The 17,829-nt window shown below is 40.7% G+C and overlaps 1 protein-coding gene across 4 annotated transcripts in view; it reads right to left on the bottom strand.

The window, feature by feature from the left end:
- Positions 1–8,075: 8,075 nt before the first annotated feature.
- Positions 8,076–17,829, bottom strand: part of LOC134542448 (ecdysone-induced protein 74EF-like) — a 507,486-nt gene continuing 497,732 nt past the window's right edge. For all 4 annotated transcript variants that reach the window (XM_063386723.1, XM_063386715.1, XM_063386745.1 and 1 more), the window contains one exon: positions 8,076–9,283. In XM_063386723.1, coding sequence (XP_063242793.1) covers positions 9,280–9,283 — 4 coding nt within the window. In that variant the 3' untranslated portion in view covers positions 8,076–9,279. The remainder of the gene's footprint in view (positions 9,284–17,829) is intronic.

The following is a 17,829-nucleotide window of genomic DNA, read 5'->3' as shown; positions in this document are numbered from 1 at the left end:
GGAAAGAATGGTACCTATACTGACAGAATCAATGGATGAATGGGAAGGAAAAAAAACTGTTAGGGCACGTAAAATCACGTCCATCACGTTTTTTACTAGCAAAAAAAAATGTGAGTGAGTCTTTCAGTGGTCGCCAGTGATGTGTAACATCTAACCTAATTAACGAGCGAATTCATGTGTTCTCACGTTGCAGATACCATTATAACACGGAACCAGGACACAAAATTTAACGTAGAATTCTTTGAAATAATGCGGAGCGTGATAAATATAAGCAAATTATGTTTTCAAATACATTTCTGGACGCGAATCATACGTAGTTTCCACACTCGCTGCCGGAGCAGCTACGTCGACTGTCAAATCATTAGACTTGCAGACAGAAATTTTAAACTACATAATGAAACGACTTCGATATAAGTTAAAAGGACTTGAAAAATACTAAATCCCGGCTTTGGATCTGATTTTATACAAGAGCTTTATTAAATTACTGTCCATCTTAATAAAATTCACTGAACAATTAATACTATAAAGTGAGACACGGCCATTTCATTATTTTATATTAATTGTGATTATAAATGGATGTATGTATTAGGAAAATGTTGATATGTTTGAAGTAACACAAGGATGCAGTTCGGCTGCGAGGGCGGAGCCCAGGAGTTTGCCGGGCGATGATTGGTGGACCTGGGGAGCACGGGGCACGAACAGCACCCGCGGGGAGGAGCCTCGGAGGCGAACTGACGTGTCCAGTTCTAGGGACTGAAGAGTGAACGCCGATCCCAGGGATTTTGTATCGGCATTTGGAGGGACAGAGATATTTTGATTATTGAATAATAAGTCCATCCGTGATACGATAGAATCCTTACGGTAAATGAATAATGAATATGTTAATTTCGTCATAAATTGAACCTCTTGCAGCCAAGTTTTTACGAGTGGCCGTTTTTAAATTCATGTGTTTTTTTCATTTGTCTGATCTCCAGCCAGTCTCGTGATCATACCCTGAGCCTAGCCGCGGCAGAGACGAAACAGACGTCTCTTCCACAGAGGGCGGGTTACAAAAGTTTTCCTTTGGCTTTGTGGACTTTGGTTCGTGCCATCCGCGGCACAGGCGGCAGCACCGTGGTTACACATTTCCGTTCCGTGTGACTGCCGTTCCATCCACGAAATTACTTCCACCAAATGCCGTGTACCGAGAGCTGAGATGTTGCACATCAAAAGCTAGGTTTGTCTCCGCCGGAACTGTTAGTGAGATGCGAGTGGTGTGTTAGGGCGAGTGCGAGTAGAGCTAGAACACTCGGCGACATGTCTGAGAATGGCAGGAGCACGGTGGCGCCACAGGCCGGACCAGCTGTGCGAGGTCACGGCCCATGCCGGGGCTGACGAGAGACTATTAGAAAGCAATTTAAACTCAAGCGGTCACGTTTATATCTTGCATTCGCCTTTATTACCTATGCCATTTCGGGCTCTGATAGAACATTAGCACAAGAAACTTAGGATTACAACAGTAAAATCTCATCTCCCATCTAAAGTCATTGACAGTGCAATTTAAAAATACGAATTTTGCGAGAGTAATTTACGTTATTTTACCTCCTTTGATGAGTATTGCATATCGAAGATTGGTTATAATAGAACATCCTCAATAATGGCCAACAAAGATGAATACTTTAAAACACGGAGAACAAGCTATTACCAGCTGAGGTCAAACGTTACATACCTCAATAACTAAGAGAATTTTGTGGAAGGATGAGAACAGTTTGCTGACAACGATGAAACAGTTGCGATAAGAACGATAAACACGTAAAAACAACACTCTTGGATAAAGGGGCGCAACAACTAAATTTCCAAAGGGGGGGGGGAATATACATTTTTATAAAGAATCATCTATCCCCCCTATTGAAGCGGGGGGTCCGGGGGTCGTCCCCCGGGAAAATTTGTATTTCAAGGTGGAAAATGGTGCTATTTAAGCAGTTTTATTATCTAAAAATTGATTACACAGCACTTTCTTTGCCCCCGTTTGCCCCCACTTCAAGGTTTCAGAGGGAGGGGGGGGGGAAATACCCTCCCTCCCTGTTGTTGCGCCCCTGCTTGGATAACACAGTGACGCACAGACGAACCCATGGATGACGAGAAAAGGGGGGGGGGGGCAAACAGATAATTTGGACAACGCGATTAGCGCGTGGGTTTTACCGACACAAGTGATCCCTGGATGGGGTGCTCGCGTGCACGCAATAAGCAGATGTGCAGCAAGTGTCCTGACGTGCAGACGCCAGAGGTGCGTGCCCGGGCGGCGCGCGGCCGGCAGGGAGACGTCCCTGGGCGCAGGCGTTGACTCTGCACGCTGTGCCGTACAGGAATGCACCGGCTGGCCTTGGACGGGCCGCGCGCGAGGTGCGACCGAAGCTCTGGCTTCGCCATTTCTTTCATAATAAAAATCAAGCTACGCACGCGACTGCGCCAAGTTGCTTCACAATTGAAATAGTAAGCGTTACTTTCTGGCATGGGCGTGGATCTCGGAGGAGGGAGCAGGGGGCCTTACCCTCCCCCCCCTCTCCTGGAACTAAGAAGACCCTCACTGAGGGGACCCGATTGTGCTTGCAAAATCGTGAATGTGAAACGGGATTGATGAACTTAAACGTCAAAACTATGTTTCATGGCAAACTTTCTCTATAATTTAAAGTTTTCTGCTTATTGCATGCATGCAGGCCAACATACGGGCAGCATACAGCATGCAAGCACCCTCATGAGATAACTTTTGACGGTTATAAACCCCCTCCCCTAACCACAAGGATTCCCGCGGGCTCCCTTGAGAATCCTACAGATTTGCGTCTCTGCTTTTCGGCAATGAAATTTCATCTAGAATTTTACGTTCACGGGTAGTATGGGTAAATAAAATTTTTTAAGGCTCGGTCTCATACGCCATGTTGATTTTATATTCATTTTATCTTCATTACTATTACTCAAAGGCTGTTAATTAAGCAAATTTTACCCGATAATTTCCCTTCTTAGGCAATACCTAATATCGTGCCACAAATAATGAGAGCTTAATCAAATTAAGTTGTATGTGTTTTAATGTAAGATCGTCAATACGAACGTACTCTACATAGCCTGTAGTAATGAAAGTTAACAAAAATACTTCATTTAAAGATCGTGATTGTGATATGTAACGTGATGCGCAAGTTCTTGATTGTCCTACAAACCCCACTACTCTGAACACGAGGAGCAACACGGAAGCCCCCGCAGAGAGCGTCTCGCCCCAACGAGTGAGACGGCCACCCGGCACAGAGACTTGGAGCCACACAAGCCTGGAGACGAGCGGGGAGGCGGGCAGCAGGTCCTCACCCAGGAGGAACCCCAGCAGTCGCCCGCCCGTCTGGCCGCGCCACGCGGCTACCTCGCCGTCAGGAGGGTGCTGCTTCCGTCCACCCGCGCGCAGGCGGGTCCTTCCACGACCTCCTGGGATACATCCCGCCATCTTGGACTTTTACTTTTTTTTTGCTATCCGAGATACTGGCATGTCAACGCATAATTCATACCTGCCAGACCTTATTTACCTTGTAGTAACCAACTGTTTACTAACAGGCTCCGGTCTGTAAAGCGTCGCGAGCAAAAAAACTTATTATCACGCGGGCAACAACAACTGTCATGATAATCGCACCGGTTCACGAGTGATAACTTCAACAAGTAGTAAAGCTAATTCTCATGTCATGTCAAACCAAAAAAAAAATTTAGCCACGGAAGCTTTATTGGAAGCCGTGTCAAAATATTTGAAATGCAAGATGGCGAGGTCTAATCCTCAAAAAGGTCCCTCACTGTGGCTACGGATAAGGCTGACGAATTTAATAATAACGCCAAAACTATGTACAGTATAAGAAGAACTTGTGGATTATTTTAAAGTTGCCCGCTGATTGCACGCACAAAGGCCTAGACCGCCCTATTGAGAGGACTCGCGGGAAACTCCTGGGTCGCCCTGAGACTCGCACACGTGTGCGCCCGTGCCCTCGACGTGATCCTGCACGCGCCGCGCTCATGTGGCGAGGGTCGCTGGTTCGATCCCCAAACTGATATTTACGAACATTGAGCACACAGAAAAAAAAATTCTGGACTTTTACAAAAGATTCCATTGGAAACGAGATGCCTTGAAACAGTTTGTAACACTACAAGAAATATATTGTAAATTTGTTCAACACATGGCTATGATTATTTTTGCATATATTAAAAATATTCTAAATAATACTAAGTATATTTACAAAAATTGTCACATAATTTTATATTTTATTTGGTGATCCATTCAAGCATAACTGGTTGAACCATGGAAAAGATAATCGAACATTCAATAATTTGACACTAGTTTGTTTTTTTATGCCCATTAACGCGCACAGTTAATACTGGAAAGCTATTCAGGAAACAGTTTACAGATAACTTTAACCATTGGAGGTACTGGGGCAACACAACGCATAAATGCCCGGGTAAGAATTCGAACCCAGTATTACTGCGAACACTATATAGTTGTTTTCATGTAAAAGCACAAATGTAGAAATATCTGTAATTTTACATTATATTTCTGTTCCATTTACAAAGAAAAAAATTGCAGTGTGCATCGCTTTGTCTGGTTGATTCTGATAAAGAAGGAGAGACTAACTAGCGGGTTCCGGTGTCCCTTCGTGCTACCGTCTACAGGCGGCTGCCAGCGATGCCCTTGGAGGTCCCTGGCCGCGCGCGCTGCCCTGAGGCCACACCCACCCGGCTGTCCAGCCACGAGCTGCATCCACCCCACCGCGCTGTCTCCCAGACATTATCCCCAGTGTGGGCGTACTAGCAGTTCTGTATCTTCTTGCTATCATTATGATTATTATTCCGTCCCACACTGCCATTTAACTGTTTGCAATGTTGGTAATCCACTGGAGTTATTGGGGCTACACGGTGTTTCATTATATTATTAATTTCATAAATTCTACAAATAAAACATATGAGCAAATAATGGCTGCAAACACACACGGGATTACAAACGGTACTACGAACGAATTAAAACATAGTAAAATTACATATATCATTTTTTCTTCTTCCAAGACTGTCATCTTGATCTTCCACCTACCTTCTTTATCATCTCGATGTTCTACGGGCCACTGGTACTTGATTTTTCATGCTAATTATCATCAGTTTCATTATTCAGTTACATTGATCCAGAATCAATGGTCCTTCTTCTTTCTGCAGCCTACAGACGGCACGTGACGGCTAGATGTGTTCTCCGATTGCTCGCAGCCCCACTGCCTCCGCCGACTTCCCTCGCCGACAGCACGACAGCCGGGTGTCGTTTACCAAACTGCGACAGTTACCGGGCAAGTGTGCACGGTGTCGGGTAGGTTCGCAATAGGCACCTGCTTGCCGCTGGGGGTCGAGGCTCGCAGTGGTTCCCCGCGACGCAAGCTCGAGGCGATCACATTCCTGCTCTCGGTGCGCGCCGAGGGAAGCCTACAACTCACGTAGTTTCGGTTATCTGCAAGAATTTACGAAGATTTCCGAAGTTTTGCGTTTTGGTATTAACGCCACTTCAGCCGCTAAATCAGAAGTTTCCAATGAAAACAAGCATGTTGTGACTGACCTAACCTAACCTAACCCTTCGATTTTTTTTAAATTTCTATTTTTGAGAGAAATCCGAAGTTGCAAAAACGTGGTAGGGAACCAAAACTACATGAGTTGTAGGCTTCCCGCGCGCCGAGCGGAGACACTCAGCGAGGTCTTCATGCTTATTCAGGCGGCCTCTCTCCTTCCACGCCCAGCTAGGGGTTTGTTTCTTTTCCGATGGGGCGGAACGATAACTATCGTGCAGTCCTTGTATCAATCAGCGTGTAGGTATAAACTTTGGGTTCTTGGCTTTAACAGTTGTTAACTTCCTTTGAAAAAGTCTGAAACAATGTATGCCGAAACGTCGGGCAAATCGACTTTTTTTTTTACAGACGAACTCTACCCAGAATAAAATAAGTAGTTTTTACATGTCTGAAGTTTGTAGCAACATCTAACCGGTTACATTTTAGTATGTAAAAATGTACGATAAAAAAAAAACCAAATGAATGGTTAAAACTGAGTGTTTCTAGAACGCGTTAAGATTCGAAAGAACCATTTATCTCTCGGATAACTGTGTGCTCATTTAGTAAGAACACAGTTTACAAATTCAAGTCAAAGTTTTACATTAAAAATACGGGTTTAAAAAACGTTGCGACGCAGTCCCAGCACCCGTTAGCCCCCTCCCCCCTCCTCGCCGCACTCGGGAACGAGTCTCTGGCAAACTCCCAAGAAGTTGCGCAGGAAACAAGTTAACAGCTCGCTTGTGACGCAAACACCGAAACTGAAGGTCAGAAATATACATGCAGGTATTACGTTTAGAATGAACTTTCAACCCGGACTGGGGTGAGAAATCCTGATAGGAACTCTCGGAAAGAGTATGGGCAAGAAATACCCTTGAGTGTAGAATCCAGTTTTATTCCTGAGCGAAACAATTTGCTAAACGCTGCCGAACATTGTACCTGGACCGAAAAGGGAAAAAAAAAGTTTCTTACTGGTCCTTCTAGGTGAAAAATGTCAAGTAAACAGAAGCAGGGAATAATGGGCCTAAAATTGGCTGGTTTCGAATAAGCATATGCATGTAATAAAACAACTGGAAAATTCAAGAGTCATTTGAAATGTCAATACATTTTTTTTTCAACATATTTAATATTGTTTATACTTGAACCCGCCTCAAATATAGTTCGTCCTGCCCCACTACCTGCCCAAAGGCCGCTTGCAGTTGTTTGTCATGTAACTTGTCTCAAATGTGACAGTTCTCAAAAGTAGTGGTAAAGGTCAACGAATCGTTGTTCTGTAAACAATGTTAACGTGGTTGAAGGTGTTCGTAAACAAACATCATGTCAAAACTTGCAAGTGACAGTTGGAAAATGTGTTGCCACTAGTACTGTACTTTTGCAGTGCGTCCACAAATACCCAGAGAACAAATTTCAAGATTATTTCAGGACCATTAAATAAAATTTACTTGCGAATTTTTATATCATAGTGTAATTCTTACACACACATAATAATTAGGAGCACGTATTTATTTTGTGAATAAATATGACGTTGATTAGACAGCAATAAGTTGTGCCCACGTCAGCGGTTTCTTCCTTGTGATTGGGGGCTGCCTGCAAGAAAATCCATTGCCTCATTTGGCCGGGCCATTCTGAACGCGTTTGCTACAACACTGAATGGCTGTGATTTCTTGTACCGAAATTAGACTTTTACCTGAAAAAAAAACTCAGCCAATCACGAAACACTGACTATGCCACAGAGATATTACACACTGATAGTCTCGAAATCTTTTCGCAAAAATACACGCCCCAAGTAATAAGCAATGTTAAACATAATACGAAATATATCTACTACTCGCACAGAAACGTGCCGATTTTTAAAACGTTTTAAGAAATATCTTTATAATTTAAGTTCACTGTTTGCAACTATTTATGTTTAATGCGTGACAAAACACTGAAGTAAGATTTAAAAAAAGGAAATGCAAGTTAGCAAAAAAGAAATTAAATGCTAATCAAAGTTTCCTGAATTAGCACCGATACAGTTTATTTGGGACTTCTAGTGTCTTTCATGACCAGTCCATCAGTTTCGTGACTTTCGTGACCAGTCCTTCAGTTCATTACTTTTTCGTGACTTTCATGACCAGCCAATCAGTCGCGTTACATTTTACTGAGTTTCGTAATCAGTCTTTGAGTTTCGATACTCTTTCGCGACTTTCGTGATCAGTACTTCAGTTTACTACCAGTCAATAGTTTTCTGACTTATTTGTGACCTGCCCTTCCGTTTTCTGATTTTTCTGTGACCAGTCCTTCCGGATTTTGTTAATTTTTCCTAACTATTTATTCAGTACCGTTACTTTTTCGTGACCATTATTTCAGTTTCGTCACTTTTTCATGACTTTCGTGGGTAGTCCTTCAGTCTTTTTACTTTTTCGTGAAAATTCATCAGTTCCATTACTTTTTCGTGAGATTCGTGACTATGCCTTCAGTTTAGTTACTTTTTCGGGACTTTCGTGACCATTCTTTCAGTTTCGTTACTTTTCCGAGACAGGTGCACTGTGCTGAGAAGTGTCGGCCCCGGGACACGTTGCGCGACTCGGACTTGGGCAACCCAGACTTCCGCCGGCCGCCCGGAGCCGACGGCGCGACTGGATTGGTGTCAAGTACGACGACTCGTGCGCGAGGCGCGCTGTTGCTACATAAGGAAACAAAAAACAAGCCACTTATCTGTGGTACACATAGCGCGGGATCGCAAAACGCGTGAAATAGGACATCCTAAACCCACGTTCAAACTAAAATTATTTTAATACATTAATTTATTCTTCCGTACGTATCCTTTATTTTTAACGGCACACGCACTTTTTAAATACTCAGATCAGTCATACACACCGTATGTGGTAATGGCAGTAAAGGAAATATTTATTTATCCTAATTAATGTAATGCAAAGAACAGCAATTCTGTTTGTAATTTTCGAATTTTCCCCAGATTACTCACAGAAAGTTATTATGATTGCATTCTATGAGAAAAAAAATTAATAGTTTGTCTTCCAAGAAGCAACGACTACTTGAGGCATTTATATACACAGTATACATTATTTCTGCAGGTGTGTGTTTTTTCGGGATTGTGTGGACTACAGTTAGGGCCCAAATAATGTCCAAATTACCATAAAGGGTTTTTGGTGCATCTTAGCAAAGCTGATAATATGTGGCTTCACCCAACATGTTTGGTAATTAAGTTAATTTTTCAGTGGAAAAATATTTATGGAATAATTTTTAGAGACTGGGAACATAGAAGTACGTTTCTTTCGTGAAAACATTTGTGGAATCACAGAAAATGAAACTCTCGAGAGTGACCAGGACGAAATTTTCCAGGAAAACATTTTAAATGCGGATGCTTGCCTGAAATTTTGTGAATTGCTGATAAGTTTAAGATACATCTGACGTAAAGTGCAACACTTTTATAGCGAAACATCCTTATGATTCACACTAAAATAAAGATAACATTGGGGATGAAGCAAAGCATTAACGAAAGTGTTTGCGAAGAAATAAAAATCGAATTATTTTTTTGTAAACTATTTTTCTGGGATTTAACGGCTAACCATATTGCATACAGTAAAATATGTACAAACAAGCTGACAACTGTTGATTGAATTTAATAATCATTAAATTACAATGTTTCAAAATTACTTACTAAATGAAGCTGCGAAACTCATCACAGGAAAAGCGTCGGCACTCACCTGAAACAGACCAAAGAAAAATTATTAATCGAAAATTGTCAATATTTCTTTCTTTAAAAAAAACCTTATCTATCGAAACATTAATAACGAAAATGTATTTACATTATCAGTAAGACACTCATTTGTTCGTATTAAAATATAAAATGCCTGTTAAAATTTTAGTTTCGTCTTTCTTCTACAACCTAACAATCCAAGAACCATTTTTATTACAAATTCCCTGCGGATATATAAAGAGTTTATTCCTTAAAATGTCAACGATATTGCATTTAAGCCTGCAGCACTTTTATTTAGTGAATAGCGAGTTAGTATTTATTATTTCCTGTTTGCAAAATATTTGAAGGAAACTCAAGTTATCCAACTTGTCAAACGAACACGGTTGCGCTCAGAGGCGCAAATCTGTAGGATTTACAAGAGGAGGAGGGGGGGGGGGGGGAGGGTCGCCGCCAACGAGAGTTTTGCAAGTGTAGGTAACCGACACGTCATCTCTGTATGTTGTATACTGTATGTATTTAGGTCTACATGCACGCAATAAGCAGAAAACTTTAAAATGCACAGAAAGTTTTCCATAAGGCGTAGTTTTTACACCAAACCCGTTTCACAGTCACGCTTTTGCAAGTGCAGGCAGACACCCCTCTCAGTGAGGGGTTTCTTAATTCAAGTTGGGGGGGGGGGGGGGCTTGGCCACCGTGGATCTAAGCCCATGGCTGCGCTAGACGTTTTCGGTGACGTCATAACCCTGGAAATTGGAGGCGAAGAGTGCCAGTAACTCCCAAGCGGGCCCCTGCAGACCTGGGCGCGCCTGCACCACGTTGGATAGGCTTCCCGCCCGACTAGCCCACCTCTTCCCCCCGCGAGACGTCTGTTCCAGATTACCACGAGCAGGCCCTAGGCTGTCTCGACGGAGATAACTACAGAACAAGTGGAACGACTCGCACTCTTCCGGTGGAATTGTCATTTGCGAATTAAGGCCTCTGCCTAAATGGGCACACGCGAGGTGTGCAGAGCTCCAGAAATATCAGCGCCATTTCAAAACTGCTCAAGATATCCGAGACGTGTCGGTTTACGAAGAACATTCGAGATCACGCCGGGGCCTGAACAGTAGTTCTGTTTACGGATGACGTTTTAAAACTGTACTTTGAATACGCGTGCTGCCAGAATAGTTATTCGGCATAAAAAGAACATGTAAAGATTCTTAAAAGCACACAAGACATTTACATTACACCTTTATCTTCATTTCTACGCCATAAAATATTACGGTTAGCGCTCAAATTTCATAGTTACCCTATGCACGACGTAAAGACTGTGTGCTAGTTCAGAGTACTTCGAGGCGATACCGCGCTAGAAGCACCAGCGAGCGTCGCACTTATCACCCCTCCTCACTAACACAAGATCACGGCTGGATAGGCGGGCCCCTTAATGATCACACAATTGTCCTTAAAGTTAACAACTATTGTTGCAGAATATCTCATGAACGAGAGCACTTATCCAACAGGTAACTGAAAAAAGTTTTAAGTTAGATAGCTGAATATTCTTCCATAATTTATTATAAAAAAAAATAATTGTTGTCTAGCTTTGTTATTCAACAAAGTCCTTTATTTTATTTAATAACACAATTTGTGTGAAATTAGAGCTTAATGTAGAAAAAATGCACTCTTTCATGGGAAAGATTATTTTCTTAACGTTTTCAAATCGTGTTTTCAAAGTTTAAGTCTAAATCATACATCCTGTCAATGACTTTTTTTTTTTTTTTTTTTTTTTTTGCGCAGGAGTGGCCAGGCTCGATCTCAGAGTCCAGCCATCCAGATATCGGTTTCCCTATGGTTTGACTAAAAAAACTCCGGGCAAATCTAAAAACCTCGAGGTTTGAAAACAAAAATCAACCTGCGGGTAGTTTGAACTCTGGTTCGGATCCGAACCAGTATGTTTTTGGGAGGGGGCAGCAGGGAGGGCTCTGGGGTTCCGCCATGTCGCCAGATGAGCTACCCTCCCTACTAACACATGGGAAAAAGAGCGGAAACTACCCCAATGGCAAGATATGTAACTGCAGTAACATTTTACAAGCTGTTAAGTTTGTCTATAGTCTGATTACATATTTTTTTAAAACACTGATTACATATGACAAACTGACGGTATTTGCCACCGTAAATTCGAAAATATACAAAAAAAAACTTTGGTTGACTAAGAAATATTAACATTTCATGTTTGTGAAGTGGTTAGTAAAGTTAAAATACCGCACGTAGCATAGGAAAATAGCAACATTTGAACACAAACGTACTTTTGTGATTGTTACATTTCCTGGAAATATTAAGTGTGATTATGTAAATTAATAAAAAATAACTAAAAACGTCGGTATTATCACTATTTTTAAATACACACGATGTTTTTACCACGCATACGTTCTGACATCTATGTATTGGACTGAGTTGATAACACAGTTCATTTTTTCTCACAAACCTATCTGCGCGGACTGGTATTTGTGTCCAGCCATGAGCACTGAGTCATTACACGAATGGTTCGGGGCCCAATAAAACCTCGCAGGTCTCCTCGTCTTCAGGTGGTAGTATCTTAAATTATTTTGCTTATAATATTTCATGTTTTTGCGTATGATTTGAAATCAATCCATAATATAACTATATTTGTTTATAAAAGGTGTTTACTACTAAACAAGTCTTTATTGAATGGTTTTTATGAACTTAAAAATAAAATTTTATGGCAATTGTAGCATTTACTGAAAGTATGACATCATTTTGTATGCAGTTCTGGATTAACCGATTGTATGTAGCCTTTTGTCTTCATGCTCTTCATTTTTTGTATATCAGTCATGAATAAAAACAATAGGTTTTCCCGAAACCCTTAAAAATTCAGGTTGCCGTGGTTTTTTAAAGAAAACTTATTTTTATTGATTTAATGAATGCTATACCAAAAATAGAGAGTTTTTAGACGAAGGTATACACGAACGGTTCACCCAAAACCGTATACCACGTGATTTCATGCTTTCAGTAGGGCTACTTGCTACGATTGACATAAAAAAAAATGTGTCTTTACGTTAATTAAACCATTAAATAAGGACTTGTTTAGTGAAAAAACGGTTATAAATATTAAATTCTTTATATGATGAATTTACTTGAAATTGAAAAGGGCCTGACTAAACGTGCACAAACAAGAAATATTAGAAGCAAAATAATTTAGGATAATACTCTATTAGGACTCTATGCAGAGCAGTACGAATCAAATCAAAACTGAACTATCCGAAGGGCATTAATGGCATCGATTGACGCAAGAGGAAAAGTCTGTACATAAAGTCTGCTGGTTAAATTGATTATCTCCATTTGGAGCACAGTGCTCACTACAATAGTGTCTAGTTCGCTTTATTTGTGACCGATGCTCTTTGCCTTTCATAAAATTACATCGTTTCGGAGAAAAAGTAACGAACCTTTCAGTCTTTGACAGAAACAACTGCATATACTTAGCTTCACTATAAAAGATTTCTCGAAAATTTACCGTACAAACGTTGGGGCGAAATACGAAATTACGAATGGTAAAGCATTTTCCAATGAACACAAGTTTTCTGTATTGTAATTGTCCAGGAAAAAGGAAAATTCATTGGAAATTTATCATACTTGTGTGGAAAATTTCCCATACAATGTTGCGGTTAGTAAGTTATGAATTGTTCAGAAAAAAAGTTTTAAATGTGCGAACTCTGCTTCAGTGTACACAATCTCAGCACAGCATTCTGAAAACTGTAATGTTCTGCTCGTGAACATGTTATGGAAGCTAAACCATACACTCTATGAGTATGTTCGTTAGCAACAATAATTGCGAGTTTCTTCTCCCCTACCCCTCCCCCAGAATAAAACAGCCAATAAAGTGCAAGGACCGAGGTATTCGAATTCAGTCAGGGCCACGAGGCAAAGCGAAACAGCGCCATTTCCGGGTCCTTAAGGCCCTGCCACACTGCCCAACTTTCACCAATACGTCTCTAAGAGCAGTCATGTATATTTTACAAGTAAGGATGACTTAGGGATTCCATCAAATATTTTGAATATAGGACGGGTTCTAAAATATGTAGGATGTTGGATGCAATCAGCTTATCAAAATCGTGCCAAGAAAAAAAGGAAATGACATCTGTTTCCATCACAACATATCTTTAAAATGCCGAAGAACACACGGAATCAAGGTGGCAGCCAGACGAATCAAATGGACGGTTAGAGAGGTTATAAAAGTGAAATAACTAAAATATGTTAATAAGAATGTTGTATGCGAAATAATTTTATGAGTAAAAAATATGTTTCTATAACTTGAAAAAAAAATCACTGAACATTTATTATGTAACGAATAGGTATTATCGTGAGTTAAATTTATACACGTTGAAAACCCATTTGAGGTTATCTGTCCAAATTTATTGTATGGATAAAATTGTAAACTATTGTGAGATATAGTTGGAGACAAATACTTATTCGCCAGTGTGCCGGGGCCGGTACGCACTCGCGGTGAATGGCTAATCGAGGGCGAGTGGGGAGAGTGGGGAGAGTGGGGAGAGTGGAGAGAGTGGGGAGAGTGGGAGAGCGGGGAGAGCGCGGGGACGGGGGTAGCTGCAGCGCGCCGCAGCGCCGGGCGTCAAGGCCGCGCCCCGGCCTCCCCTAGCGGCGCCGAGGTCAGCCCGGGTCACTGGCCAGCCTTGACATTTCCCCGGTCTGGGGCGTCGCGGCGCGGGGCGTCGCCATGGCTACGGCGCGCGAGGCCGCCCGCAACGAGCGGCGCCTTGTCCCAGGACGCCTCCCCCGCGCGGCACCCGGGCCCGCCGGTCAGGGGAGGTGACCCACTGCCCCTCCCCCACCCCCAAGCACCTAACTATACCTGCATCACTTACTTTACCAAACAAACACTTTTGTGATAATCAACAGCTAGATTACAGCAAAGAAAGCTATTAACAAATACCACAAAAAATAATAATTTTTTAAAAACTACCCAGAAAACATATTTTCAAGTCTACATTCACTTCAAGTGTTATATTTAACTGATTAACTTAAAACTAATAATTGGGAGTTTACTGACGTGTAGTAGCGCACATAACATCTCGGAAGTAAATCTGTCATATTCCAAAATAAAATAAAAATAAGAAGTTTGGGATGCAGTATTTTTTAACAGGCCACTTAGCAGAAAATATCTGTGTGTGTTACTTAAGTTTTCTTTTCCGGTCTTCCAACCGCACTATATGACACAAGTCGTGTGAACGCTGTGCCACAGTCACGAGCGTGATGCAGTGTGCTTGCCCGGAGGCGCCGCGACGCTGGGTGGCGCCGCACTCGACAAATCACAACTTTACCCTCCCCCCCCTCCCCGCTCCCTCGTGGTGACAAACAGCAATGCGCTGTGCCCTCTGCGGCTCCAGCGGCGCCACAGCTACGCACACTGCGTCACGCCTGGTCGTCCCTCGCTCGGTCGTGGGGTCGAGTTCGCGCGTAATTAAGCTAGAAATTTCGACCTAATCAACCCAGCTCCAGAGGTCGGCTTTCTATGTTCGAGTATTGGGTAAGGCAAGAGCCTGAATTTGTAAAGTATATATTCGCCACAAAAAAAAAGGTGGATACAACAATTAACTGCCAAATCCGAACAAAATTAATGCCAATAAAAAGTTCTTAAAAAATGGAGGATGGTCGGCTCGTTGGTTGTTTTCATTACCAACGAGTCACACATACAGAAAGCACCGTGGCGCAGTTGGTTGACGCACCAACTTAGGTGCGAAGAGTTCTGGATTTAAATCCCAGGTACGTCATGAATGTGCATGACGTTTGGGTTTCAAACTGTAAAATTACATAAGATTATTTTGTGAGCCACTCCACACTAGCTTCATGCGAGAGTGGCGTAAGGGAGTCGAGCTTCAAAACATTGCATTTGTTGGATATTTTACCATGATTATGTTTTAAATTGAAACATTAGCGGATATCTTAATGCCTATGTTTTACCACGCTTTTTTATTAGCTTGACCTGTTTGAATGAATGAATTATGTAATAAAATTTTTCCATACAATTTTTACCAACTTTTCGACGTCCGAGTGTGTTGAAATTTTGCATACATATAAAGAACCTCTGAAAATACATATTTTGATAACGTAAGACCTTATAATTAAGGGGGAGTGGGGGGGCGGGGGGTCAGAGGGTCTAAAAACCACTAATTTCGAGCTATGGGTAATAACCATGCTTTTTGTGTACCCATGAGGTCGAGTCAATTTGCCCCGAGGTCGACTGTGCCCCTGGCCGGGTGGGGTTAAAAGACTCAAAATATCAAAAATTTTAAAAAATGAATGTTTTTTTTTCTTTTTTCTTTCGATTTGGAGTGTTTCCGATCCAAAAGGTTGGGTTATGGTGGAAAATGTGCGGGGGGAGAGGTTTAAGCCCCAAAATCTTTAACGCTCCCGTAACCCGTCTTGGAGGCTGATTTTAGGAAAACCCCGCGCTCAGTTAATGTGTATCTAATATAAGAACATCCCTGCCGAGTTTCAAGTCTGTAGACATATACCTACTTTGGAAGACGGTCAAGAGTTTTCATTTTACTAGAACTCACAAATTTAGACCAATCTTACTTTAAATTAGTTTTTCAAAACCATAAACGTTTGTTATTTAATTTCATAATGATTTTTAACTGGTAATCTAAGACCATTGTCATTTTAATTTTTATTAATTAATTAATGTCTGCAGTTCTGTGGTAGAGCTGTAGTGCTAATGTGCTGTGGTAAACAATAAAGTAGGATCAAACTGGATAAAACATGGCGACATTTTATTTTGAGACTAAAAAGAATAAAATAAACTTATAGTTTAAAAAAGTTTTTATCACTGAATAAATTAAAAATTAAAAAAATAAACATTTTAGTTTACGTTTTTTGTCCAACAGCCAAATAATGCACCATAACTCTGTATAACTAAAAGAGTAGGGTGCTTGATTTAATTTGTCTTAAAATTTTCTATCACTTTTTTTTAGGATGTAGTCATTACAAAAATGAATATATGAAATTAATATCAATATGAACTTAAAAATAGTAATGGGGTGCTTGCTAACATTCGTCTTACATTTTCTATCACTAATATTAGGATATAGTAATTACAAAAATTTTAGAATATAGTCATCACGAAAATGAAAGCAGAGAGCACCCACGCTTTTATTTATACAGAGATGTGGGGCACAATTTGGCTATTGGGCAAAAAAATTAATATAAATTTTATTTTTTAATTTTTAGTTATTCAACAATAAAATATATTTTTATATTTTTTTAAACTATAAGTTTATTTACTAACGTGTTTAATCTTAAGGTCGGGGTAGCGATAACTTTACGTAACAAGTAAACCCTTTACTTTTAAGTTCACTTACTCATGTCGACTATCATATCGCGGTGCTTCACGTTGGCCCTTAAAAGTTTGCTGAATTTGTCAAAAAATTTTGAAAATTTTGAGTTTTAAAATTAATTTAATACATATGCTACAAGAATATTTGTATCATATATTATTCCGCTGTAACGGGAGTTAGGATGAACGCAACTCGTGAATAAATAAATGATGAGAAATACATTTTATTTATTTCACATGAACATATTTCGTAAAATGTATCAATTTCTACTGATATTGCTTGTGGTGTAGTTAAAATGTTTGCATTCTCAATGAAGGGTTTCCACATGAGACAAAAATCATTCCAGTAGAATCCGTGTTGGAAAGTAGGCCTATACAATAAGGCCATAACCTGGTTATGTTGTTGACTTAGATCCTAAATTTATACTTTTAAACACGTCTACAGTATCAATCTCCTAAAACTATACATTTTTTAATTAATGGTTCACAAATAACACAGATTCGTTCAATTCGCTTGTCGTAACCCATATCACAAGCTTGGGTAGAATGGGATAGCCTGAAATATTAAACATTAGCACGAGGAAAGAGGCCGTCAAAGTTAAACGTTACTGCTTCCTTTCATTAAAGTAAACGTACGTTTTAAGTACTTGAGATGAACCTAACATTGGTGTCACAGGAATTCACATGTCAATCTTATACATCTCACGCAAGGGTCTCGATTTTTACGGTTTCCTTTTAAGTGAAGTAATCATGATCCCAGCATAAGACTCTTAATCAAATTATTGAGAGGTCATCCGGTTCCGCCACCAACGGACTCCCTGCAAAAAAGTATGTAAGGATCATACAATTAAAATAAAATTAGCTAAAAAAGTTCATAAATAGAGGTTAAGAAGAGCCGGACATCTTCTGGCCTCAACGTAAGGTGCTGAGAGAATATGATGCGAAACATATTACTGACTAGCTGCCCGACCCGGCTTCGCACGGCTATACTAATGGGGAAAAAAAGCCACATCTCCCATTTAAGTAATGGTAAATAAAAAAAATCGAGTGAAAATTTATTACAATGCTGTATAATGTACTGGAGAGAAAATGAATAGAACCGATGGTTTCCCGACTCGTGCACGCAACGTACAACTGATGTACCCGTACTTCGCTACGGCAGTCTACAGGCAGATCACTCTTGCGCCGCTCATTATACATGGCCC

This window comes from Bacillus rossius, chromosome 1, assembly GCF_032445375.1.
Source record: "Bacillus rossius redtenbacheri isolate Brsri chromosome 1, Brsri_v3, whole genome shotgun sequence".
NCBI lineage: Eukaryota > Metazoa > Arthropoda > Insecta > Phasmatodea > Bacillidae > Bacillus > Bacillus rossius.
The sequence above is the reverse complement of the archived record's forward strand: the minus strand, read 5'-3'. Positions and strand labels throughout refer to the sequence as shown.